Source organism: Xenopus laevis, chromosome 7S (assembly GCF_017654675.1).
Source record: "Xenopus laevis strain J_2021 chromosome 7S, Xenopus_laevis_v10.1, whole genome shotgun sequence".
Classification (NCBI taxonomy): Eukaryota; Metazoa; Chordata; class Amphibia; order Anura; family Pipidae; genus Xenopus; species Xenopus laevis.
Window position 1 is genome coordinate 49,798,215 of NC_054384.1, and position 27,528 is coordinate 49,825,742.

General features: G+C 40.8%; 2 protein-coding genes across 3 annotated transcripts in view; both read right to left on the bottom strand.

Moving 5' to 3' along the window:
- The window catches only part of MGC115313 (uncharacterized protein), a 41,860-nt gene extending 40,749 nt beyond the window's left edge, over positions 1-1,111 (bottom strand). Inside the window, 2 exon segments of the mRNA NM_001095864.1 lie at positions 207-437; positions 1,056-1,111. The gene's annotated coding sequence lies outside the window, so the exon portion shown is untranslated.
- On the bottom strand, positions 305-26,208 carry LOC121396364. 2 transcript variants are annotated; one of them, XM_041571210.1, is made up of 2 exons: positions 23,398-26,208; positions 305-437 (listed from the first exon to the last, which is right to left on the bottom strand). In XM_041571210.1, the coding sequence occupies exon 1, from the start codon at positions 26,038-26,040 to the stop codon at positions 23,704-23,706; it is 2,337 nt and encodes a 778-aa protein (XP_041427144.1). In that variant the 5' UTR covers positions 26,041-26,208; the 3' UTR covers positions 305-437; positions 23,398-23,703. The 2 variants fall into 2 exon arrangements, with proteins under 2 accessions (XP_041427144.1, XP_041427145.1); XM_041571211.1 differs by lacking the exon at positions 305-437 and adding an exon at positions 23,039-23,150.
- Positions 26,209-27,528: the final 1,320 nt, after the last annotated feature.

The following is a 27,528-nucleotide window of genomic DNA, read 5'->3' on the forward strand; positions in this document are numbered from 1 at the left end:
ATTCCCCAAATAAAATCAACCAAAAATAGACAGTATCTATACACAGAAACAAGGCCAGACTACCAACTATATGACCAAAGCACCTAGAAAACAGCAGACTTGTTAGGAGTCAAGCCCATAATTTCCAGAAGTTGCCATAATTTAGCAAAAGATTGGAGGGGGGCATCACTTCATTTTTAAAAGAGCAGAAGCATTCAGGCTGTTACCTAGTAGATTGCATCGATGCAGTGAAAATTAAGCATGCGAGTTTCACTTCCTTCTTCCGTCTCTCTGACTGTGCACGTGTGAGATGGGGGGGGGGGGAGTGTCTGAACTCTCTAGCGGCAGTAACAGTTCGTCCAACCAAATGCAAACAGCCAAAATGGCAGACTTCAAGCAAGCACACAGTGTGTATGAAGAGGGCTTCCCAGATGATAAGTAGCAGCAGCCTGTGCAATCTGGAAGAAAAAAATCCCAGAGGGCTGTATGAAACACACAGCTGCCTGCATGACAGCAAATACATTCTTAGAACTTTTGGAGCATGACAAATGTGAGAAAACTGATAAAAACATGGAATCTCACTATGGTTACTATGAATAGAGATGTATGATTGAACCGTTGGCTTTTAGATCTTGCAAACAAAACAGATTAAATTGTTTGTGTCACCAATGTTTCCCAACCTTTTTGGGAACATAGGAAGCAAAAATATCATAAAGCACATGCGACACACAGCCTTTCTCACGAAGCGTTCCCCTCAATCAGCCTTCACCTACCCATTCCACACGGCTTTTTCCATGTAGCATTCTCCGCAATCAGCCTTCCTCCACACAGCCTTTCCCACGCAGCATTTAACTCAATCAACCTTCCCCCACTGTTCCCATCCACATTGCCTCCCCCCTTTACACACAGCCTCTCATAAAGCCTTTCCCCCTACAAAGCCTAAACCCCAGAGTTCTCCTTATACAACTTTTGTACAAAGTTGTAAAAAGCCTTCTCTTCAAGTTCCCCTTCACACAGCCTTTCCCTCTCCTCAGTGTTGCTCTTTGCCTTTCCTTTCACTGACCAGTTACTCTTACCGAGCAAATCTCTAACCAAGCCTTCTCTTCCGTGATCCCTTTTACACACGCTTTCCTTACCCTCTGCGATCCTCTCAAGCAGCCTTTCCCCCCCTTGCCCTTCCATCAGCTGTGCCTCTCCCCCTGCTCTTCCATCAGCTGTGCCTCTCCCCCTGCTCTTCCATCAGCTGTGCCTCTCCCCCTGCTCTTCCATCAGCTGTGCCTCTCCCCCTGCTCTTCCATCAGCTGTGCCTCTCCCCCTGCTCTTCCATCAGCTGTGCCTCTCCCCCTGCTCTTCCATCAGCTGTGCCTCTCCCCCTGCTCTTCCATCAGCTGTGCCTCTCCCCCTGCTCTTCCATCAGCTGTGCCTCTCCCCCTGCTCTTCCATCAGCTGTGCCTCTGCCCCAGCCCTTCTCCAACACAGTCCTCCCCATACAAAAAGTATGTGGCAAGAAGAAGGAGAACTTACGTGCTGCAGTTTGAATCCTCTCCTGCCTGCTCTGAAAATGAACTGACTTCTCCTGGCTCCGTGTTACAGCCGGAAGTCCTGAGAGGAGGAGGCTGTCGGGGCACTCATGTAGTTACATAGCCATAGGGCTAGTAGTCTCCCTATCACCTTTTTCAAAAATAATTGCATAGCATGGTGACGATTTTCATTGGGGACCTTTTAGGTAAACTCAATGTAAATCTGTAACATGCAGTAGGACATGGGTATTATTTGGAAGGTGTCGTTTTGAGCACGTTTTTAATTTGATGGCAGCAACACATTTAAAAAAAAGAAAAAGTTGGGACCAGTTTTATGGCATTATCTTGAAATAGCTGAAATAAGCAAGGTATTCCCGGAAAAAGACGTTTGCATGTAAAACCTGTATACGGGTGTGTATTGTTTAGCTTTAATAGTGCTTTCCAAGATGTGCAAGTTACCTATGCCATGTTCACAAATGCACTCCCATGCCAATGCAGATGCTGGCTTTTGAACTGTGTGGTCATAACAAGCTGTATTGTCGTTCTCCTCTTTAGATTTTGCCGTTCATGATTACAACAAAAATGTAAAGTCTAGATTTGTCCAATCTGGGCTGTATTTTTATAAAACTAGCATATCCAAAGTGCGGCCTGGGGGCCAATTGCAGCCCATTTTCAAATATACACCGGCCCTGAGCCTCCATCATGAAATTAATAATAATGAGGCCCCCCAGCACAGTACGATCAGGAATCCCATAGCAGTAATATTAAGGTCTATACTGCCTGTGTGCTGAAGGTGTTAGCAATAGACACGTACTGGCACGTAGAGACGCGCTGTTTTTGCATACTTCTTTAGGGCTGAATGTGTCAATAGACGTACTGACGTGCCAGTAAAGTAAACTAAAGAAGTATGGTGTCACTACGTGCCTTTACGTGTCTATTGCTAATACCTTCAGCACACAGGCAGCAGTATAGACCAAGTGGCAGATCATTTCACTAATGTGCCCAAATATTATTGCTACGATTACTCGATTCATGTAATTTAATGTTAATGGTTCAAAGAATGTCGGGCTGAATGGTCGGCCCCCACACATTTTCACCTCACCAAATTTGGCCCTAGTTGCAAAAAGTTTGGGCCCCCTGATATATAGGAACTCTAGGCCGTGTGCTTAGTGGGCTGAAGCTCCTGGGGGTCTGCCTTCGGGTGCCTATATAATTGAATGCATTTTTAAGAGAAATATTAAAAAAATACCCTCCCCCAGCCACTACAGGATACTTACTCAGGAGTAAATGGGTTGTTGCTGGAAATGAAGTGTGTCAGGAATCACATATGCGTGTGCGTGACATCACTTAGGAGCTGAGCTGTAAGGGGGGCTGTAAGGTCCAGTGCCTAGCGTAGCAACCGACCTAAATACAGCTCTGCCGACCACTAAGCAGCCCTGCCAACCAATTGCATCTGATTAACAGGAAAGGGCAAGCTGAACTGCATTTTAAAGCATCGCTGCAATTTTGTCAGATTGCACCTGGCAACCGCAATCATGCTGGAATGCACTCAAAATTTCATTTAGCCCACAACACCTTTTGTTTTAGGACAGTTATTGTTGTAACTTTAAGATGCATGTAAATTTATTGTTCCGGTAAATATGTAATCAACCCTTTAAATTCACCACTTCTGTTGAAGTAATTGGGAGGTAGTGGGTACCTGGCTAATATACAATGTCATGCAAAGATTGAGTGTCTCTTGTATAAATCCTGTATATGAGTCCATTATGAATGTATAAATATAAAATTCAGGTGTTGCAGGTATCCTTTTTAGTTTTCTGCTGGCATGAATTCCAGCATCTGGGATACATCCAGAACAATACGACCTATCAGAGGGCCACTACTTATGGAGGTTTACACAAACTAAAGGGATACTGTTTGATTTTCATGATAGTTCTCTTAATAAATGTGTTTCAAATTGTCCAGATGGATAGATATGAATATAATGTTATCAAATATATTTAACAGCACATCTGTAAAAAGATATGGGCTTCTAAATGTTGATAAAATGCAAATATTTTCCATAAAATAAACACATATATAAGAAGCATTATTTTTTTTATGCACAAAATTATAATTGATTTGGAAAGTCTCATGTTTCCTCTACGTGCCAATACCAAATATGTATTTTTATTGAAGTTTTATGGAGTTTTTGACTTGTATAGATTAAAAACAGCAGTACACTACCAAATTGCATACTTTAGATTTCAAGGCCAAAAATCCCACTAACCACGTTTACCCTAGAAAACTATACACTTTTGGAATCCAAAATAGGTAAATATGTCTTTCTACTCCAAACTACCAAATTTCAATGCTTTCATAAATTTGTCAGTTTTTATAAAATCTGTGAATTTTTTGATAAATAACCTCAAAATTTCCAATTTGCAATATCTTATCTCCTACAGGTCATTAGGTAAAATATCCTAAATATGGATGCCACTGGTCTTCTGAACAGTTGGATGAAGATACCACATATGCTCTATTACTTCTCTCCTTTCAGCTATTGCAAAATAAATGCATTTACTGCATTTTATGTGTGATAAAGTATTCAACAATATATTTTTGGAAAGCACACATACCCCCCCCCAAAATGAGTACACATGGCTTTCTATGATATACTACCAAGCCACAAACCTTTCTGAAAAAAGTGACTTATTTAAAATGTACATAGGTGTGTGGCACGTAGGACCCCAAGATACCCAATATGATCCATCATCTCTGTAATTTCAACTACTGCAAAATCAATGAAACTGAAGGCCATAGACACACAGATCCTATCATACGAATCGAGGATTTGTACGATTTTCGGATCGTGTGTGGAGAGTGCCGACAGCTTTCATCTGGCGGAGATCGGTCGCTTGGTCGATCGGTCAGGTTTGATTTTGACCCGACCGTTCCCACCGGAGCCCATTGTACATCGTAATCGATTGAATACACTGCATGTTATTTGGGACGAAGCCACAAAATATTACATTCAACCCAAAACGCCATGATTTGGAAAGTACACATTCCCCTGAATCTAAAATAAGTACACATTTTCTACTCTGCAAAATAAGCAATTTTTTCCTAGTATAGGCTATTTTGATGACCTTTCCAGAGATCACCTAAAGGCTTCCACTTTACAGCATATTATCTTCCACATATCACAATTAGGTAGGACGTTAAGACATACTGATATGAAAGCCAGCGGTCTACTGAACAGTTTGTTGCCCAGTGTATAGGTTTACCTTAGGTTCTGACATATAGGGACCTAAGATGACAATACACCATATGATCATATAATTTCCTAAAGATTAATTGTAGGAGTATGCTGTAGACCCCCTAATGTAAGTGAAAAGAAAGACACTAAGCTCCTGTAGCAAACAGATAAGGCTGCTAATATGGGGCAATGAATGATAATGGGGAATATTAATTACTCAGATATTGACTATAGCAACAGTATTGCAAGTTTAAAAACTTGTTGCATGACAATTTTATATCACAAGTTTTTGAGGCACCAACCAGAAATCATGCAATACTGGATCTAGTGATCTCTAATGACCCACAATATATACAAATGTGCAAGTGATTGTACCCCTGGGTAACAGTGACCATAATGTGATATCATTTAATGTCTGGTGCAAAAGGGCAGTCATTTACCTTCCCCACCCAACAGAGACAGGGGCTGTATTATTTTTTTTATTATTATTATATTAAATCGCCCGCAAGCTAATTTTTTAATTTTTTTTTGGGAACCCTGCACAACTCAGAAAATCTTCCAATTATTTATGGGACATCTGCCATTAACTTTTACATGTTCTTGGCAGGTTGGAGTACTTTTGTCATTGGACGTTTAACAGCATCGGAAAAAAAATTTCCCCTTTAAAAGTCCAACTACAAAAATTTGGAGCTTAATGAATAACCCCAGTAATGTTCTCGAGGTTTACAGTCCATAATTCTGTAGTCATACCCCCTGGATATGAAAGCGAGATAAAGACTTTTTAAAGATTACAGAGAAGGAAGTTTTGAATTATGCTGAAAGAAACTAGATCAACGTATAGGAGAATTATTTATTTAAATTTATTTAAGAATTCTTAAGATTGGCTACTGTTGCACCTGCTGGTCGAGATGATACAGAAAGGGATGCCTCTGAAAGAACCTTGCCTCGCCGCTCTACCTTCTCCTGTCATTTGAAGTCCACCTTTGCGAGCAGTTCCTATTGGAACACCCCCAAAGCATGGAGCATCCCCTAATTTTAGTCACACACAGGTAACCTCAATAAGAGTGCACGTGTGTATACACTTACAGTATGTTATACACTGTATTAGGGATACATTGAATCCATAATTCAGTTCAGTGTTGATTTGCATGCAAACCTTATTTTTGTCTTGTAAGCAGGGCAGCCATCAGGGGGGGACAGGGGGGAGAGTTGTAGGGGGCCCCGAGGGTAAGGGAGGCCCGGCCACACCGCACTTTCTTGATTAGCCGGGCCTCCTGCTTTCTGAGAGCTGCTGACTTCGGGAAGGCAGGGCTGGAGCACAAGGGGAGGTATCTTCTGTCCATTACTTCCCCTTATTGTTCACTGAGTTTAAGTCCCGGTTGAGATGCTCAGTACGGATGGGCGAATTTTTTCGCCTCGTTTGCAGAAAAAATGATGCCCGTAGACTTGTATGGTGGTGTGGTCATCAAAAAAAAATTTTGCCGCGTGACAAAATTATTTTGACGCCCATAGACTTTAATGGGCGTCTGGGACATTTCGCCGGCGGCAAATTTTTGGCGAAACGAAACAGGTCAAATTCGCCCATCCCTACTGCTCAGGGATTGGATAGCAGAGGTTTGAACTTCTCCTCCAGCTCATCCAATCACCATGCAGCTTTACCAGGACTTAAAATTCTGTGACCAATAAGGGAAGAAAATGCTGTCACTGAAAGAAGATGCAGCCACCTGTGCTCCCCTCCTCCCTTCTGTAGTTGGCAGCTCACTGCATGGGGCCCTGTAATTTCTGATGGCGGCCCTGCTTGTAGGATTTGCATTTAGCCAATCTGAGTGCCTTGCTAAAACTGAATTTGAACCTTGGTTATGTTGTGACTTTTTTAATTATGAATTGACTTAAAACCCCAATTTGATTTTCAGATTAATCTTTTGTAGTGGATTCAGTATTTGACCAAATCCTAAAATTGTGAATCCATATACAATCTATAGCTAGCTATCTCTCGCTCTCTTGCTTTCTCTCTAATTTTATATATCTATATAATATTCCAGTGCACCATACTGTAAATTATAATACACACAATGAATTTCCTGGGGTCTTTGTTAATGGGAAGATATGTGCACCAGTCAGATTGTGTCTTTCTTTAGAGAATAATGAACCCCCTGCTGATATGATGAAATATGAGGATATTTTTGAATTTACCTCAGAGTTCCATGACCTGCATGAAGGTCTTAAATATCCTTATATTTAAACACAGTAGTAAATTATTCCCTATATAAAGGTGCATTCCCTATATTATTCTCTATATAAAGGTGCATTCTGCATTTGCATTTATGTTGTAAATACATGTCTAGGATTGGATGGGCAGTTTCTGGTTTCAGTGTCCATCTGTAAATATATGGGGTGTAAAGTGGTGGTTTACTGTTTAAATTTCATATGCTCTTACCAAAGCGATTGCTTTTAACCTTTTTACTGCCAGACAGTTTTTGAACATTTTGTGCTCATTAGAGGCCTTTCCGTTTACCTAGGAATTTATTTTTTCAGGACAGGACAGGACAGGAGAGAGGGAGAGAGAGAGGGAGAGAGGGAGAGAGAGAGAGAGAGAGAGAGAGAGAGAGAGAGAGGGAGAGAGAGAGATAGAGAGAGAGAGAGAGAGAGAGAGAGAGAGAGAGAGACCGTCCAGAAGGCATGGGTGCACACTGGGATTTATTTAAAAAATAAAATTTAAAATTTAAATTACGTTAAAACAGGTCAACGTTTCGGTCCACCTCTAGGACCTTTATCAAGACACAGAATGTTTTAAATGTATTATTAAAATAGGGAAAAGGGCAAAACACTCACCCAATCAAGTGCCACAGATAGAGTCATGTGATCAGGAAGGAGAAAAAAAAAACAATCCCCAACATGTGTACTATTAACCATATAGTGCAGGTTAAAAACTGTAGAGAAAAAAAATGATAAAAAATAGATACATAGTACAAAGTTAAAAACACATTGCAAAATCAATGATTAGTTAACAGGACTAAAGAAACATGTATCATTCAGAAGCAGCAGAAGAACAATGTAACAAAGTATCAAAAAATAATTCAAATGATAGATAACAAGTTGCTAAGTGAATAGCAGCGCGGCAACAGCTTAGATAGCTAGGGCATAGCAAAAAAAGATACAAGAGGGCTCAACTTTGTTTTAGAAAACAGGTTAAAGGACAATTTTCGTTAAGCCCAAATGGGGATAAAGTATTTAATTTCTTGATCTAAAATACTTCCTTTTGGAGGAGAATGTTAGAGCGATCACCCCCCCCCCCTCAAGGGAGGGATATGGTCAATTCCAATATATTTGAACGTAGGGAGTCTGTGACCCTGTTCCAAAAAGTGTTTGGCAACTGGCTTTATGGTTTGACCATCACGGAATGCTGTGCTTATCGCTGAACGATGTGCATCCATCCTAAGCCTCAGTGTCAAGTCAGTTTTCCCTACATATGATAAGCCACAGGGGCAGGTAATCAAATATATCACATGTGTGGTGTTACAAGTGACAAGTCTAATGCCAAATCTTTTGCCCGTATGAGGATGTAGAAAAGATTGTCCGGGGGACAAATAACAACAAGAGGTACAGATAGTGCATCTGAAACACCCTGGTTTAACGTTCGTCAGCCAGGTGCGTGAAGGATGACTATAGCAATGCACTAGATCATTTGTAACCAGTAAATCACGTAAATTAGTACCCCTTTTATAACATACAATTGGGGGATTGGGGAGTATTCTGGCTAGATCACCATCAGATTTTATAATGTTCCATTGTTTTTTAATGAAGTTGCCCATATTTTTAGTATGATGGTTATATTTAGTGCTAAACACCACCCCATTTGGTTAACCTTTTATATATTTGTTTCATCGTGGCGTTTCCTGGCTAGCTCCAAAGCATCACCTAGCACCTTGTTGGAATAACCCCTCTCCTTAAACCGATCCCTCATCTCGGTTATCTACACTTCGTGAGTAGACACCACCGAATTGTTTCTCAAAACCCTACAAAACTGGGGAATGGGAAGGGATTTTTTCATAGCATTTGGGTGACAACTATTAAAATGTAGAAGGACGTTTTTGTTCGTAGGTTTGCGGTATAGAGAGAAGTCCACTTTCGGTCCATTAAGTGAAAGAGTAATATCCAAAAAATGAATGGTCAAGGGGTGGATGTCATAAGTAAAACACATCGGGCTATCCAGTGAGTTTAATTCCTGGAACTGAGCCGCCGTGCCACACCATAGTTTCAATAAATCATCTATATAGCGGCGGAGAAATATGAGCTTGTCTCCAAACTTAGGTAAGATTTGCCTTTGCTCATATTGATGCATATACAAATTCGCATAAGATGGCGTCATAGCCACCCCTCTTGCGGTCCCCGATGTCTGCAAAAAATAATCGTTTTCAAAGCAAAAATAATTTAAGGACAAAGTTAATTTAAGCAATTTCAAAACAAATGTAATAGGAGGGCCTCTGTACTGATTGAACTCCTCCAATGATTGTACTGCATTAATGCCAGCATCATGAGGAATAATGGTATACAAGCTGACAACATCCATACTTACAAGAAAAAGTGGTCCCGATGTGGGAAGAGACAGATATTTAAGACACTCAAGGAGATGTGGTGTATCCTTTAAATAGGTGGGGGTGTTCTGTACCACTGGTTGTAAAATAGAGTCTAGATATATCCCTATGGGATGGAGAAGTGAATCACACCCAGACACTATAGGTTGGCCAGGGGGGGTTGGTAAGGCTTTTGTGAACCTTAGGGAGAGTATAAAGCACAGGACACCTGGGGTGTTGCTGTAACAAAAAATCTTTCAATTGAGCATTAATAACTTTGTCCTCAAAAGCGTCACCAATTACATAATGGACAATCTTTTCAGATTTAGAAAAAGGATCTCCCGGTAAGCTAGCATAAGTCATAGGCTCAGAAATCAACTTCACAATGTCAGCTTTAGAATCAATAGATGATTTATTGATTCTGTGGGGTGGCACGGCCGCTCAATTCCAGGATATGGTCAATCAATTAAACTCACTGGATAGGCAGGTGTGTTTTACTCATGACATCCACCCCCTGACCATTAATTTTTTGGATATTACTCTTTCACTTAATGGCCCGAAAGTGGACTTCTCTCTATACCGCAAACCTACGGACAAAAACGTCCTTCTACATTTTAATAGTTCCCTTCCCATTTCCCAGTTTTGTAGGGTTTTGAGGAACAATTCGGTGGTGTCTACTCGTGAAGTGCAGATAACCGAGATAAGGGATCGGTTTAAAGAGAGGGGTTATTCCAACAAGGTGCTAGGTGATGCTTTGGAGGTAGACAGGAAACGCCACGATGAACCAAATATATCAAGGGTTAACCAAACTGGGTTGGTGTTTAGCACTAAATATAACCATCATACCAAAAATATGGGCAACTTCATTAAAAAACAATGGAACATTATAAAATCTGATGGTGATCTAGCCAGAATACTCTCCAATCCTTCACGCACCTGGCTCACTAACGTTAAACCAGTGAGTTTTAGATGCACTACCTGTACCTCTTGTTGTTATATGTCCCCCAGACAATCTTTTCTACATCCTCATACGGGCAAAAGATTTGCCATTAGACATTATATCACAACCCCACACATGTGATATATTTGATTACCTGCCCCTGTGGCTTATCATATGTAGGGAAAACTGACTTGACACTGAGGCTTAGGATGGATGCACATCGTTCAGCGGAAAGCACAGCATTCCGTGATGGTAAAACCACAAAGCCAGTTGCGAAACACTTTTTGGAACAGGGTCACAGACTCCCTACGTTCAAATATATTGGGATTGACCATATACCTCCCTTGAGGGGGGGTGATCGCTCTAAAATTCTCCTCCAAAACGAGGTATTTTGGATCAAGAAATTAAATACTTTATCCCCATTTGGGCTTAACAAAAATTCTTTAACCTGTTTTCTAAAACAAAGGTGAGCCCTCTTGTGTCTTTTTTTGCTATGCCCTAGCTATCTAAGCTGTTGCCGTGATGCTATTCACTTAGCAACTTATTATCTATCATTTGAATTATTTTTTGATACTTTGTTACATTGTTCTTCTGCTGCTTCTGGATGATACATGTTTCTTTAGTCCTGTTAACTAATCATTGATGTTGCAATGTGTTTTTAACTTTGTACTATGTATCTATTTTTTATCATTTTTTTCTCTACAGTTTTTAACCTGCACTATATGATTAATAGTACACATGTTGGTGATTGGGTTTTTCCCTTCCTGATTACATGACTCTATCTGTGGCACTTGATTGGGTGAGTGTTTTGCACTTTTCCCTATTTTAATGATACATTTAAAACATTCTGTGTCTTGATAAAGGTCCTAGAGGTGGACCGAAACGTTGACCTGTTTTAATGTAACGTAATAAAATGTAATTTTTTAAATAAATCCCAGTGTGCACCCATGCCTTCTGGAGGGACTCTCTATTTATGCTCTTATGAGTAGCATATTTAAAAAAATTTCTTTTAATGATTCGACTTCTAGACTCGAGCCTTAACGTTGGAATACATTTTTTTTTGTTTATACAAGACCTGTGAGTGCGGTTTATTTGCTGCTTTAGATATTTATCATTATAACCAGCACCCAGGCATTGAGCTTTTTTTTTTTTTTGGGTGCATACATATATACTTACAATTTGGAATAAAATATTCCCAGGCCAGCACTTCCCTTGTGAAATAAGTGTCTTTTTATTATTATACACAAATTACACATTACAGTGCTCCAAAGTTTCGGACCCTCTTGGGACCTTGTTCAAGGATAATATATAATGTGCAAATAAAACGTTATATAGTGCTCACAATATAAAATGGCGCCAAAGTGACCTCCTATTCCTCGTCACATATTGACCAATGGTGTGTCTTCTAATTTACATACAATAATTTTGTGCATCCGTTAAAAATTTGTGTTAAGAAAATTTCACTTAAATTTTTTTTCTTTTTTCTAAAATTTAAAACCTGTGCAAAATATACAATACATTTCTTAAGTATATGTGCAATATACTGTGACCAGTAGATGTCCCCATCAGTTCAATAAAAACTACTCATAAAAGCGGTGCATGTTTCATCCTGTGAAATAAGAAGCATAACAAAATACTAAGTTACTACAACATTTATATCTGCAAATTGCAACATATGTTTCTTATCATTTAGAACTATATCCTCTTTTCCACATATTATTGTAACTTATGTATTTATTCAATCTCAACTGGATGTTTTTTTCAAAAGATAAATACTCTCAGGTTTAGGATGTTTTAAATCAAGAAGCAATTGTATGCTGTTTGCCCATTTAGACCTTTTGGTGCCACACAATCGAATTTGTGTATCCAAAAGGCCTCTCTCCGTAATAGCTCATTTTCTGCATCTCCCCCTCTTGGTCTAGGTTTGACCACATCAATGGGCATACACCTGAATGTCGATGCATCAGGTTCATAGGTGGAGGGTGACTTTTGAGTTTGGGAAGGCTAATCAAAGATCACCAAAACATTTTTCACCTACTGGAGGTGCAGGCTAACAGTGCCTTCAGTGCAGATGGGGGAAACAATAGAATTTTTTTTAAAGAAAAGTCCCCTATAGAGTGCTATAGTCACCTCACTCATTAATAAAATGTGCTATAGTCACCTCACTCATTAAGAAAATGTGTGTGCCTCAATGAGGCCTTCCATACCAGGAGGTCCCTCCCAGTGAACAAGCCACAGTGCTTGATAGGGGTATTTTCTTAAAAGAGAACTGAACCCTAACACTAAATATGGCTAAAAATGCCATATTTTATATGCTGAACTTATTGAACCAGCCTAAAGGTTCAGCATTTCTATAGCAGTAATAATCCAGGACTTCAAACTTGTCACTGGAACTCCCTATGTTGGATTTTGTTAAGAGAGTCTTTTACACGCACATGCTCAGTGAGTTTTGAGCAGCTGTTTAGAAGCTAAGCTTAGGAGTTTTCGCAAATCAGAAAATAGGTAAGCATGTTAGGTGATATTACGAAGCTGATGAATAAATTATGATGCTAATTATGGTTTCTGTGCTGCTGTGCACCAATAATCCGAATTACGTACTAATCAGCCTTATATTGTAACATATATATATATATATATATATATATATATATATATATATATATATATATATATATATATATATATATATATATATAAATATATATATTACAAATATTTATAGTTTTCTTTCCGTCCTCCAGGCAGCACATACCTAAGGGTAAGCTCTGGACCAATCCCCTGGCAGGACAGAAATCAACATCCAATTAACGATCCTATAATACACCCCCCTTAATGCCCCCCCCAGCAGTGTTTTTTTCTGTCCTGATTCCTGGTAGGAAATGGAGGGACTGAAAGTCTGAAGAGCCAGACTCTGAGGAGTTTGAAGGCCGTATGGGTGACCACCTCAGGGTGGGTGACTCAGGGGGATATAGGATTTTTATATCCCTTAGGCTTACCGAGTGCCGTATTGCAGCCCTTGTATCCCTGTGTGGATAGAGGTGGCGAGTATTCTGGAGTGGTGCGCTCGGTTCCTAAGCAGCCGTCCTCCCAGTGCAGTGCGCTCGGGTGTTGACGCGCAATGATAACGTCAGCGCTAGCCGTCTGATGTGCGGTAGCAGACAGTACCGGAGGCATTGGGAAACCGGAGGGTGAGTAAGAAGGGAGTTTTTATCCCTGTTGGGGTGTGGTAATTGCACAAGTCTGCAGGCTATATATCCCTAATAAGCACACACACAGGTTGCTGCTGGTTCCTGTACTCCAGGCTGCCAGGCTGCAGGTTTTTCGTAAGGTTGCAAAAGGTACTTATAGTAGCCTTATTATCCAGCCATGTCTTCTTATATATGTGTGTTGCAAATATTATACATTTACACTTCTCCTCTCCCCTTCATTGATTCCAGATGTCTGATTCTGTTAGAATTTCGGGGAAAAGGAAGAAGAAGACAAAGCATAATAACTGCTCACAGTGTGAACAGCCCTTGCCTGATAATTACAATCATTCTAAGTGTGGAGCATGTCGGCAATCAGTTCCAAAAGACTCTAACACAAATCAGGAATTTATTTCATGGTTTAAAAAGTTTTTGTCTGACACAATGTCTGAAATTAAATCGACAACACCTTTAAATTCCAGAGTATCCCCAGAACACAGACAATTGTTGGACACTGATTCAGAATCCACTACCTCAGAAGGATTGGATTCTTCCTCATCCTCAGATTCTCAAAAGAAAGATGATATATTTCTTTTTCCTATAGAGAAAGTTGGTAAATTGATCAAAGAAGTCAGTAAGATAGTTGGACAAAAGGATATGGCGAGTACTTCATCCTCAGAAAATCAGAAAAATTCCCTTTTTTTCGGAAAAGAAGTCTCTATTTTTTCCGATGCATGACATTAATTGAACAAGAATGGCAAAAACCTGGGAAAAATCGGATTCTTCCAAAAGATTTAAGTTAATGTTTCCTTTTGCTACAGCAGATGTTGGGAGCTGGGAGGATCCACCTAAAGTGGATGTTCCTGTGGCCAGGTTGTCGAAAAGGACAACTATTCCGGTAGAAGAATCGGGAATTAAAGATCAGATGGATCGTAGAGCCGAATGTTCTTTTCGCAGAACCTATGTTACTGGGGCCAATACTTGTAAGCCAGCTATTGCGGCCATTTCAGTGTCAAGATCCTTAAAATTTTGGTTAAATTCGCTTGAGGAAGATATTGAGGCAGGAATCTCAAGAGATGACCTACTGGATATGTTTCAGCCGATAAAAATGGCATCTGACTTCTTGTGTGATATGGCTGTGGATGTGTTAAAACTGGGGGCAAGAACCATGGCTCTCTCCACAGCAGGTAGAAGGGCTCTTTGGCTCAAGGCATGGACAGCGGATTCAGCCTCAAAGAATAGCCTCATATCCATGCCATTTGAACCAGGAAGACTTTTTGGTAGTCAGATAAGTTATTAGATAACTTAGTCTCTGGGAAAGGTAAAAATCTTCCACAAGATAAGCCACAAAATCAAAGAAAAAATTTTTTTCGTTCCTCCACAAGAAGATCGCCTTCTAGATCATCATACTTTAGAAGGTCTTTTAGAAATGGAGACAGAGGTAGGGATTCTAACTTCAGAAACAGAAATTTCAGATCCAGATATATGCCTAAAGAGTCTTCCCAAAAGAAGGACTCCAATCAGGGAAAGAATACAGGATTCTGACGCCAGAATTCAGGAAGAAGTAGGCGGAAGACTAGCCTATTTTCTTCAGGCCTGGGAAAAGACCACTTCAGATCTATGGGTACTTTCTATAATAAAAGAAGGTTACTTTATAGCTTTCCATCGACCTCCAAATCCAAGATTTTGCGTCAATCAGATAAAAAAAGATGTTATAAAAAACGCAGCTCTAGAAACAGCCATAACAGAGTTTTTGTCCATGAAAGTGTTGGAACCAGTTCCCACTTCAGAACTTCGAAGAGGAATTTATTCTCATGTTTTTCTGGTTCCAAAACCAGGAGGAAAGTTCAGACTCATAATCGATCTAAAGTACCTAAATCGATATATAAAGAAAGAAAAATTTCGAATGGAGACTATCAAGTCAGCCATCAATATTCTGCAGGAAAAAGACTCGATGATTTCAATAGATTTGAAAGATGCATATCTTCATATCCCCATTCATACAGCCAGCAGGAAATATCTTCGGATAGCAGTGTATTTGAACTCAGTTCTTCATCATCTACAATTCAAAGTGCTTCCTTTTGGAATTACATAAGCCCCAAGGGTTTTCACAAAGGTGGTGGTGGTGCTAGCGGCAGCTCTGAGGAAACAAGGGGTCTATGTAGTCCCTTATCTGGACGACTGGCTGTTGAAAGCCGCCTCCGAGCAGGAACTTACTCTTCATCGGGATCTGACTTTGGAGTTGTTAAGAAGTCATGGATGGATTATAAATGTCGCAAAGTCAAACTTGCAACCAACAACGTCGATCAGGTTTCTAGGTCTTCAAATAGATACAATTTTGATGAAGGTGTTGCTTCCCCCCGACAAAGTGAACACTCTCTTTTCCTTGATACGGGAACTCAAACATTCTCATATGGTCTCCTTTCGGGAAGCCATGAGAGTTCTGGGTCTGATGACAGCATCATTAGAGGCTATTCCTTGGGCAAAGTTTCATTTCCGTCCTCTTCAGGAGGAGATTCTTCGCAAATGGGATCGCTCACCTCTCTCTCTAGACAAGAGGTTTCGAATTTCACTCACCTTGAAAAAAGAGTTGAATTGGTGGTACAGCAAAAGAAGGCTGTCCCAAGGGAAATCTTTCAAAACTCCGAAATTCGTATCACTGACAACAGATGCATCGGCCTTGGGTTGGGGAGCTCACCTAGGAGTCTACATGGTCCAGGGGAGATGGTCCTCATGGGAGAAGAATCATTCTTCAAACTTCAGAGAGCTCAGGGCTGTCAGACTGGCTCTGAAGAAATTCAGCAAACATGTGAAGACACAACATGTTCTAATTCACTCGGCACAAACCTGGTGACAGTGTCCTATATCAACAAACAGGGAGGGACCAGGAGTTCCTTGTTGATGAAAGAGTGCAGGAAAATTATGGTCTGGGCGGAATGGAATCTTCAGTCCATCAGAGCAGTCCACATAAAAGGGATAAACAACACTCTGGCAGATTCCCTCAGCAGGTTATCCATAAAACAAGGAGAATGGGAACTCAACAACCAAGTTTTTCAGGTGTTGATAAAGAAATGGGGAGTTCCCGAGATAGATCTAATGGCGTCGAGGTCGAACAGGAAACTTCATCTGTTCTGCTCATTGACAAAGACGGACAATCCAACTTATGTGGATGCAATGTCAATTCCTTGGGACTTCAATCTGGCCTACATATTTCCTCCGCTGCCTATGATTCAGAGAGTCCTTCTGAAGATCAAACAGGAGAAGTCATCAGTGATTATGATTGCGCCCTACTGGCCAAGGAGGGCTTGGTTCTCGGATCTCCTGTTCCTATCCAAGGGGGATTATTGGAAGTTTCCAATGCAGGAAAATCTTCTTTTTCAAGCACGGATAAATCATCCAGATCCGTCCAGATTGAATCTAACAGCTTGGAGGTTGAGAGGGAATTGTTGACTATTCAGGGCCTGTCCCAAGAGGTGGTAGATACTCTGATTTTATCCAGGAAACCATCTACAACTAAAGTGTATAGGAGAGTCTGGAAGATATTTTCCTCTTGGTGCTCCAAGAAGGAAATTGAGGCAAAAAGCTGTCCAATATCAGGAATTCTGCAGTTCCTACAGGAAGGTTTTTCTAAAGGATTAAAACCTAACACACTAAAGGTTCATATTTCAGCTTTATCGTATTTCATGTCTAAAAGTGTTGCAGTAGAACCATTAGTAAAAAGGTTCCTAAAGGCTGTGTCTAGGATTAGACCAAAGATTCGTTCTCTCATGCCTCCTTGGGATTTAAACTTAGTTTTATCTCTCTTATGTGAAGATCCTTTTGAACCTTTACAGCAAGCATCACTGAAACATTTGTCTTGGAAGACAGCTTTCCTCATAGCAATAACATCAGCAAGGAGAATTGGGGAGTTACAAGCATTAGCAGCAATTCCTCCCTATACTGCATTTTTTCCAGACAAAGTAGTGATGAGAACTCTGCCGTTTTTTTCTCCAAAAGTTCCTACTGCCGCAAACATAAATTCCCAGATAATATTACCAGCATTCTGTCAGTTTCCGGAAAATTCAAAAGAAAAGAAACTCAATGCCTTGGATGTTCATAGATGTTTGTCAGAATACATCGAAAAGACAAAAGGCTTTAGATCCACGGATCATTTGTTTGTTTTGTTTTCGGAAAAGAGGAGAGGAGAAAAAGCCGCAAAATCTACTATTGCTTCTTGGATAAAGAATACAATATGTTTGGCTTACTCATCCTCGGGGAAAGAACCTCCAACTCAATTAAGGGCTCATTCCACCAGAGCCATTTCAACTTCTTGGGCAGAGAAATCATCTGTCGATATTAATGAAATATGCAGAGCAGCATCTTGGAGCAATGTTCACACATTTGTCAAGCACTACAAATTAGACATCGCAGCTTCTCAGGATGCAGCCTTCGGCAGCAGAATTCTAGAAGCAGCTCTTCATAATTAAATAATTCCCCCCCTGTTTAGCTTGCTAAGTCCCATAGGTATGTGCTGCCTGGAGGACGGAAAGAAAACTGAAAATTTGTCTTACCTGAAATTTTCCTTTTCTTGAGTCCGTAAGGCAGCACAATTATTCCCACCCTATTAAAATTATTGCATCGATTGTGTGTTGTATTTTTTTTTTATTCCTCCTAGTTGGTTAAGCTTGAAAATTAACACTGCTGGGGGGGCATTAAGGGGGGTGTATTATAGGATCGTTAATTGGATGTTGATTTCTGTCCTGCCAGGGGATTGGTCCAGAGCTTACCCTTAGGTATGTGCTGCCTTACGGACTCAAGAAAAGGAAAATTTCAGGTAAGACAAATTTTCAGTATATTGTGTGTCTTTCCCTAAGCCCAAAGCATGTGCAGTGAATAAACAAAGATGACGGGAACTGGGGCATCTTTGGAGACACAGATCTTCCCCACTAAATGGCTGTGGTTGCCTTCGGCTGGTACAGAAGCCCAAAACATAATGTACAACATTTCTGCCCAACCTCTTTAGTTAAAGGGATACTGTCATGGGAAAATGATTTTTACCCAAATGAATCAGTTAATAGTGCTGCTCCAGCAGAATTCTGCACTGAAACCCATTTCCACAAAAGCACAGTGATGCTGCAATAAATATTCTTGAATACCCTCTTGAACAATTTTATATATATATGTATGTATGTGTGTGTGTGTGTGTGTGTTTTGTATACCAACTTTTATACATTATACAATCCAGTAAGAGCTGAGATAAAATAGTGTCATGTATAGTGTATAACATCCCTGGCAAACACAGCAAAATAAATGCATAGTAAACATTAAGTATAATAACATAGTGTGTCAGAAATAGGTTTTGTGAACCTAGTGGAAGCCTTCACCTCTAAAAATATATTTCCCCGAAATGTAAGGTCATGTGATTAAATGGAACAGATACAAACAGACAGATACAGAGGCTAGTCTCTCTAAATAAAAAAACACACACACCATTGTTTCCTTGCTCAATTTCACCCACTGTCCTCCTCTCTGTACTCTATAGTTTTGTCACCAGGATTCCATGTGACAAGCACATCTTGGCATGTCAGGGCAGGAAGGGGTAAAACTGCAGTAAATTGACTCAGATTAAATAAATTCTAACCATGGGATAAAGGGAGCTAGAAATACAGTTTTACACAATACACAAATAATTGTTCCCTTCTCATTGCCTAAGTCTCTGAATGTATGTGAAATCTTTCAGTGATATATTAAATAAATATAAATATATATGAGCAACTGGCAACCTGGTTTGTGGAATAAATACATATTTATAACTACTTGGGATCTTTTTAACTCACTGTAGCCCTGGAGATGCTGCACATGGCTAAACCTGAGCTTCCATTTAGCATACAGCCCTTCTTGCAGGGGGATCAGCTCTGAGCTGTGCAGGTCCCGCCCACTCCCCTCCCGTTCCTCAGTCAGCTGATCTCTCAGCCTGTGTGACACTACGGGAGCTGCAAGTCAAACAAAGTTATTGATTTCTATTGCAAGGTATTGCTAGAATCGGTCTTTCAAATCCCCCAGTTTTAATGACATTTACCATGATGGTTTGGGGAGGCTTAAAATCCGCCCATGATCAGGTTTACAATCAGCCCAGTGCTTTGCCACCGGCTGTTGTGCTATATCTTGTTTCTTTTTACCCTCGTTGGTTATGTTTTTTCTATCTGGATCAAGGGCAGCTCGAATACTTGACCTGTGCATCCCAATCCTCTCCTTTAATTGTCTTACAGTTTTTCTGCAGTATATCAACCCACACGGGCACTTGATGATATATACAACCATCATTGTTTCGCATGTCATCCTGTGCTGGTCACGCGGTATATTGCACATATACTTAAGAAATTTATTGTATATTTTGCACAGGTTTTAAAAAAAATTTTTAGAAATAGAAAAAATTTTTAACACAAAATGGTCAGTATGTCACAAGGAATAGGAGGTCACTCTGGTGCCATTTTGTATTGTGAGCACTATATAAAAAGTTTTATTTGCACATTGTATTTATCCTTGAAAAAGGTCCCAAGAGGGTCCGAAACGTTGGAGCACTGTAATGTGTGTATAATAATAAAAAGACACTTTTCACAAGGGAAGTGATGGCCTGGGAATATTTTATTCCAAATTGTGAGTATATGAATTGAAATCGGCCGTGCGCCCATAACCATACATAGCAGCAATACACTTTATTTTAGCCCCAAACATAAAACTAATATCCTGAACACCCATTACCAAATATGTATAGTTTTATAGACTAGATAGATGTTAATTATAGATGTTTTCCCCCTCTGAGGCAAATTGGAGAGGTGTCAGATGGGTTTTTTGCCTTCCTCTGGATCAACTGCCAGTTAGGCAGTTAAAAAAAAATAAAAAGGTTGAACTTGATGGACATGTATCTTTTTTCAACCTTACTTACTATGTTACTATGTTATGATCTTTATGGATTTATGAGTAGTATAGGTCACAAACTCCCAGCAGTACACTACCAAATTACTTCAGATTTCAAGGTCAAATATTCCATTCAACAGTAGATCTAGTAGCTATCGGGAGCAGGGCCCTCCCTCTATTGTCTCCCAACAACATCCAATTGTAACTGCGAATCCCTTTTGGCAAAATGCTTTGTTTGTATATGTAAACTATTATGTTTTAAAAGGAAACTATTGCGAAAATGGAAATTGATATAAGCTTCAGCATACAGATATAAGAAACTTTCTAAATACAATCAATTAAAAATTCTGCACTGTTTCTGAAATAATCAAATTCATCTTCTATTCCTCTCTCAGCATCTGCTTCTCTTCATTCTGTCTTCATGCAGGAGTTGGGTGTCAGTTAATTTCAATATATATTATAGGGGTGCTCCCTTTTGCCTAGAAGATGTATTAGAGCTCACTCTATTAAAATCACCAGACATCATGCAGGATATGTGCAAAAGTCAGTTATTTTGTTAGATTTTGTTTTTACTGGAATCGGTTATTTGAGTGAGCTCTAATTCATCTGCTCCCCTTTAAGATATATTGGATCTAACTGTCAATGAATATCTGACACCCAACTCCTGCATGAAGACAGAACAAAGAGAACAGATGCTGAGAGAGGGATTGTGAATATAAACTTGATTATTTCAGAAATGATGCAGAATATGTAATTTATTGTTTCTTATTTTAGTATGCTAAAGCTCATATAAAATTTTCATTTTCGCAATAGTTTTCCTTTAACGATTGCCTGATACTGATATATGGAAGGAGGAAGTATATAATATTAACCTGCATTTTGGGACCATATATTTCCCCAAAGATCCGATCTCCCTATCTGTTTGACAATTTACATGGGAAGGTGCTTTTTATTAGTCCTACTTTATAATCAAGATTTCCTTTGATTTGTGATTTATAACATTTAAGAGTTACCAGTCGTCCCCACTCCCACTCAATATAATAGGCAGGGTTAATATGATAAAAATTATCATCCTGCCTAAGTTGTTGTATATGTTGTATATGTTCCAGAAGCCACTGTTTTCATTGCTGGACTCCATGGTATCATAATTTATTTGGGCAAGCAAACAGCCTCGAATTAAACTAGCAACACTAACCGCACCTAAAGAGCTTGGGGGCCTAGCCCTGCCTCACTTTTTTATATACTACTTAGCGTCTCAACTCACTCATGTGGCAGGGTGGCTCAATCCTTTAGCTGAAGACACTGCCAGCATAACTGCTGCTGCAGTGGCAGGTTCCTTTGAGTCGCTGGCCAATCTACCATTTCGTGGCGTCACTCAGAGTGGGTTGCCACTCTCTACATTCCGTACAGGCATACTTGCCTGGAAGAAAGCCCTGGCTTTACACAAACATACCACCCCACAGGTATCACCCAGTACGCCACTGTGGTTGAACCCATCCCTGCCACACTTACGTACAATACCAGATCCGCAATTATGGGCGACCTATAACATCAAATATTTGGGCCAGTTGTATCGGAACCAGACACTAAAGTCATTTACAGAATTGTCCCAAGACTTTCAGTTGCCACGTACCATGTTCTACCGGTATCTTCAGGTTCGACATGCTTTGACCGCCCAATTCCCAAATGCACCCCTACTGGAAACCCCAGCCTTGGAAGCTTTGCTTAAGGTACCTGACAAGAAGAAACGACTGTCCAATGTGTATAATCTGTTAAATTCTCAAAGAGGTAACCCTTATGCAAAATGTTATAGTAAATGGGCCCAAGATATCCCTAGTTAGAAACAGGATGATTGGGATGACATTACAACGACCTTTGTTCCCACGGTAATTAGTGGTGGGGATAGGCTTATACAGCATAAAATGATACATAGGTTGTACTATACCCCAGTACGTTTGTATCATATGAAACTGATTCCAGATAATTTGTGTTATAAATGTGGCCTAGAGCCTGGTACCTTTATGCATGCTTTTTGGTCCTGTACGGTTATTAATACTTACTGGAAGAATCTAGCCATATATTTACAAACTTACATGGAATTTCCTCCGGTTCTATCACCAGAAATTTTTCTACTAGGTCATATAGACCACTTAATCCCACAGCAAGCTAGACGGCAACTGTTCCGACTACTACTTTTTTTATGCAAGGAAAGTTATTGCACTTAAGTGGAAACTCCAGGACCCCCCTACGGTACCATTATGGAAAAAATTGGTTAACGAAGCACTTCCCATGTATAGGCTGACCTACATGTCTAGAGGTTGTCCAGAAAAGTTTGTTAAAATTTGGGATGCATGGACTTCGTGTCAAGACATGGACTAATTCTCCTAGCGTACTATGACTCCTGGACTGTCCAACGGGTGGCCCAACCACCAATCCCCCCCCCAACCTTCACCCTTCCCCCCCCCTTTTTTGTTTTCCTTCCCACTGTATGATTTATGTTATTGTTAATGCAAAAATAAAAGCTTTAAAAAAAGAGTTACCAGTCTTTAGTTGCATTCCCATAAGTATTACAAATATTCGTATGTAATGGAGTCATAGTTATATGGTATATGTTGTAATGCTTGTTCTGCCTTGATACACGTTCTCACAGTGTGCAATCCAACATTCAGCTTAACCATCCCTGTCTTCCAAATAAGCAGACCGTCTTGTAATCTAACTTGTTTATTGATAACAGGTTGTTTGACTGTAAGTGGTCAGTTGCAATTAGTAAACAGGAGCATCGATGTATGTGTGTCGATGCATGTGCGCGTGGTAAAACTATAAAGATACAAATGGTTTGTATAAGTATATAGCAAAAACATATGAATAACATATACAGCAGCATTCATTCTAAATCAGCATGTCTGAACATATTACATAGCACTAAGCACATGTTGAAGATGGCTGACGACCTATAAGGCCGCATGACTGGCTATCTACTACCGTAACAACTACTAAGTGCAGATTAGAACTATCTAAAACATCACTAAAGGACAGACTATCCTGAGACTTGTATAACTCTTACCAGATATGCTGGCTGTGGGGTAGTGGAGATTTAAGAAGCAGGAATGCTAGGAGAGCTATGCAAATGTGCTGTAAACAGTATGGTGGCTCCCTTCTCCTTCCCAGAATGCACTAGCTACCCACAATGCACTGTAGTTGCATAATTAAGAACAACTTTATTTATACAAATGTAAGAAACGTAGGTTGCAGTGGATTTCTACTGCCGCTAGATGGCGCTGTTACGTAACTAGCTAATACAGATTCTAGCTTGTTGAATAGTAATGATTCTTCAACACTTGATGTGGGGCAGAACACTCCCCGTCTGGCGTCAACGGACGTCACTATTTGTCTTCTCAGGTGAAAACAACAACACGAGCTCTGTTGTTGGTCTGAGGAATAGTTTGCACTCGCCAAGCTTCCAGATTTTTACCTCGGCCTTACGTACATTCCCATCTTTGCTTGGAAACATGTTGGTGATGAGGCCCAGTGGCCACTCGTTCCGATGTGATTGGTGGTCTTTCATGAGCACGACATCCCCAGGTCTGATGTTCGGCTTGTTAGTTTTCCACTTCCTTCTCGACTGCAAGGTAGAGTTCTCTTTCCTCCATTTGTCCCAGAAGACATTAGAAAGACTTTGCACCTGCCTCCATTGACGTCTATACAGGTCTTTTTCGGTAAATTCTCCAGATGGAGCATTCAGGGTGCTGTTCTTCTTTGTGAGTAACATGGCGTTCTTGCAGTGATGCCAATCTTTACAAGATTTCTGACTCACAGGTAATGTAGATGTGTAGGACTTAGCTATATGAATCAAGATGGCTATCGCACGGACCAGAGACATCCAGGTGGAGAACCTGCTGAAACGATGGGATTCGAGTTGACGATCAGAAGTCACTGTGTTAAGAACAGACACTTCGGGTCGGATCTCCCCATCTGCGTCTGGGTCTATAAATTCAAATGTGTCACATCTGATGTTGCAAGCCGTTGAACAGTACAGGAACGCAGGACCTGTGAACCATGTTGTGGCTTTCAGGTGGCAGGCTGCGACGGATCTGGTTGCGTGGTCTGCGGCATTATGTTGTGTAGACACATAGTGCCACTGTTGGGGACTAGTGGATCTCCTGATCCTCAGCACTCGATTGGAGACGTAGACATAAAAGCGTCTAATTTCGTTGCAGATATATCCTAGGACTACCTTGCTGTCCGTGTGGAACTCGACTTCTTCGATTTCTAGGCCCATTCCTGAAGTTATCATTTCAGCCAACTCTACCACAAGCACAGCAGCACAGAGTTCCAGTCTGGGTATCGTGTGTTCGCGGAGAGGTGTCAGTTTGGCCCGACTCATGACGAATCCTACATGGCATTGTTCTTTGGCATCAATGGTCTTTAGGTATGCTACAGCAGTGATTGCCTTGATTGAAGCATCGCAGAAGATATGTAGCTTTTGCATCTTGACTTCTGTAGATGGTATGGAAGCATAGGGTCGTGTCACATGAAGGCTGGTCAAAGCTTCAAGAGACTTTTTCCAACTTGTCCACAGGTCCTTTTTCTCTGTGGGAAGCGGATCATCCCAATCGGACATCTCTGTGGTGAGGTCTCTTAACATAATTTTGTAATCTTGGATGGTGACAGGTGTTACAAATCCCAGAGGATCGTACAAGCTGTTTATTGTAGATAGAACTCCTCTGCGTGTGAAGGGCTTTTCTTCTTTGTTGATCTGGAAGGTAAAGGTGTCTGCCTTGAAGTTCCAGAGCAAACCGAGACTCCGTTGCAAGGGAAGGGAATCGGTGTCAAGATCCAAGTCCTTAAGGTCGCTTGCATGGTCTTGGTTTGAGAAGGCTTCCATTAACTCACGGCTGTTGGAGGCAATTTGGTGTAACCTCAGATTAGACAAAGCTAGCATCTCTCGAGTCCTTTTTAAGAGACTGATTGCCGACTCATTCGTGGGTGTGGATTTCAAGCAGTCGTCCACAAAGAAATCTTTCTCTACATAGGACCTGGCATCTGACCCATACTTTGCTTCACCCTCTTGAGCTGAAAGTCTGAGACCATAGATAGTGACTGCAGGTGAAGGGCTGTTTCCGAAGATGTGCACCCTCATTCGGTACTCTACGATGTCTTCGTTAGGGTCATTGTTGCGGTACCAGAAGAACCTCAAGTAATTTCTGTGTTCCTCCTTGACGAGGAAGCAGTGGAACATCTGTTGTATGTCGGCCATGAATGCTATGGAATCTTTACGGAAACGTAGAAGTACCTCTAGAAGTCTGTTGTTGAGGTCTGGACCAGACAGTAAGACATCATTTAGTGATAAGCTTTCGCACCTGGCACTTGAGTCGAACACTACTCGTATCTGGCCTAGCTTTTTAGGATGATATACGCCGAATGTGGGTAAGTACCAACGCTCCTCTAAATCTCGGAGCGCGGGTGCCATTTCTGCGTGGTTGTTCTGGAATATTCCTTCCATGAAGGTAAAGAAATGTTCTTTCATCTCTGGTGTCTTCTGAAGTTTGTGCTTGAGGGAGATAAATCTGTTATAGACAAGTTCTTTGTTGTCAGGTAAGCGTTGTCTCTGGGGTCTAAATGGTAAAGGCGCGACCCAGCTTTTTGACTTGTCCTTTGTCATTCCTTGATTCATGATCTCCAAGAACAGTCTGTCTTCTATGGACATTGCAGCAAGTATTTAGGAGTGCTCTACCCTCTTATATTCACCTGTGTAGGTCCAGGTGCTAGACTGGAGGACCTTTGCCTGCAAGCTGGGTCAAGTTTCACATCCAATGGAAAAAATCCAGTAGAACACCGGTAGTATTGAAAAAATCTTCAGTGTTTTATTAGCCCATACATACACACAATAGGGCCCTATTGTGTGTATGTATGGGCTAATAAAACACTGAAGATTTTTTCAATACTACCGGTGTGCTACTGGATTTTTTCCATTCTATGGACATTGCGACCTTGTTGTCTTCTCTTGACCTATGGAAAACTGTACACCCTAAGTGATCTTGTTCACCATCGCAGGCGTGGTCTTCGCTGGAAGGATCCATGAAGAGACAAGGGACAGGATCTCTATGTGGCAATTCTTTTATCAGGAAACTGTTCTGACATGGTTGGAATAAGGATGAACGTCTATTTTCAAGTGTGTTGGTGAGCATGCTGTTGACAGAGATCGGCTTGTATGCTCCTCCTAGACAGACGTCTCCTACGATGACCCACCCTAGGTCAAGTCTCTGGGCGTATGGAGCGTTTTGGGAACCGTTAATCTGTCCTCTAGCCTTGTGAACACGTAGTATGTCTCTTCCTAGGAGTAAGGCTATTGGTGCTTCTGGATCCAGTTCTGGTATCTGGTGAGCTATACGCTTCAGGTGGGGGTGGTATGCTGCTACTTCTGGTGTAGGTATCTCAGAACGGTTGTCAGGAATTTGGTTGCACTCCAGTATGGTTGGCAGTGACAAGCAGGTCTGCCCATCTATGGACTCTACCTTGTATCCCGTTGCCTTCCTCCCTGCCGTCTCCAATGTACCTGCACATGTCCTTAAGGAGTAGGGAGAACTGGGTCCTATGATGTTGAAGGTGTCAAAAAAGGTGGATTTTGCTAAAGACCGGTTGCTTTGATCGTCTAAGATTGCGTATGCCTTGATCGCCTTATCTTGGTCACTGGCCGGGTAAACTCTGACAAGGCAGATTTTTGAGCAGGACTTTCCTCCTACCACTCCTTTACAGATCTCGGTACACTGAGAAGTGACTACTGTTTTGGTTTTGTTAGTGTCTATCTGCTTCTTTTCATGATCCTCTGTTTGGTGCACTGCCTGAGAGGGTGGTCCAGGGTGTAAAGCCGTATTGTGTTCTGTGCTACCACATTCTGAGCATGACACACTGACCTCACAGTTCCTGGCAAAGTGTGATGTTGTAGTGCAGCACCTGAAGCAGATGTTGTTGTCTTTGAGGAACTCTTTCCGGTCTTCTAAAGTCTTTTCTCTGAAGGCTCTGCATTTTAGTAAAGAATGTGGTTTCTTGTGCAGGGGGCATTCTTTGTTAAGATCTCTGTGTCTCTTAGACGGCTTGTATGGAGAACCTGTGGAAGCAATGTTAGTTTTGTGGACTGCCACTGGTGTTTTATGAGATCTGACACCAGGGGTAGTGGGGCATGACATTGTGAGAT

What these genes read in the sequence shown, in the direction of transcription:
- LOC121396364 (XM_041571210.1), bottom strand. Translation starts at nt 26,040, where the DNA reads ATGTCCATAGAAGACAGACTGTTCTTGGAGATCATGAATCAAGGAATG.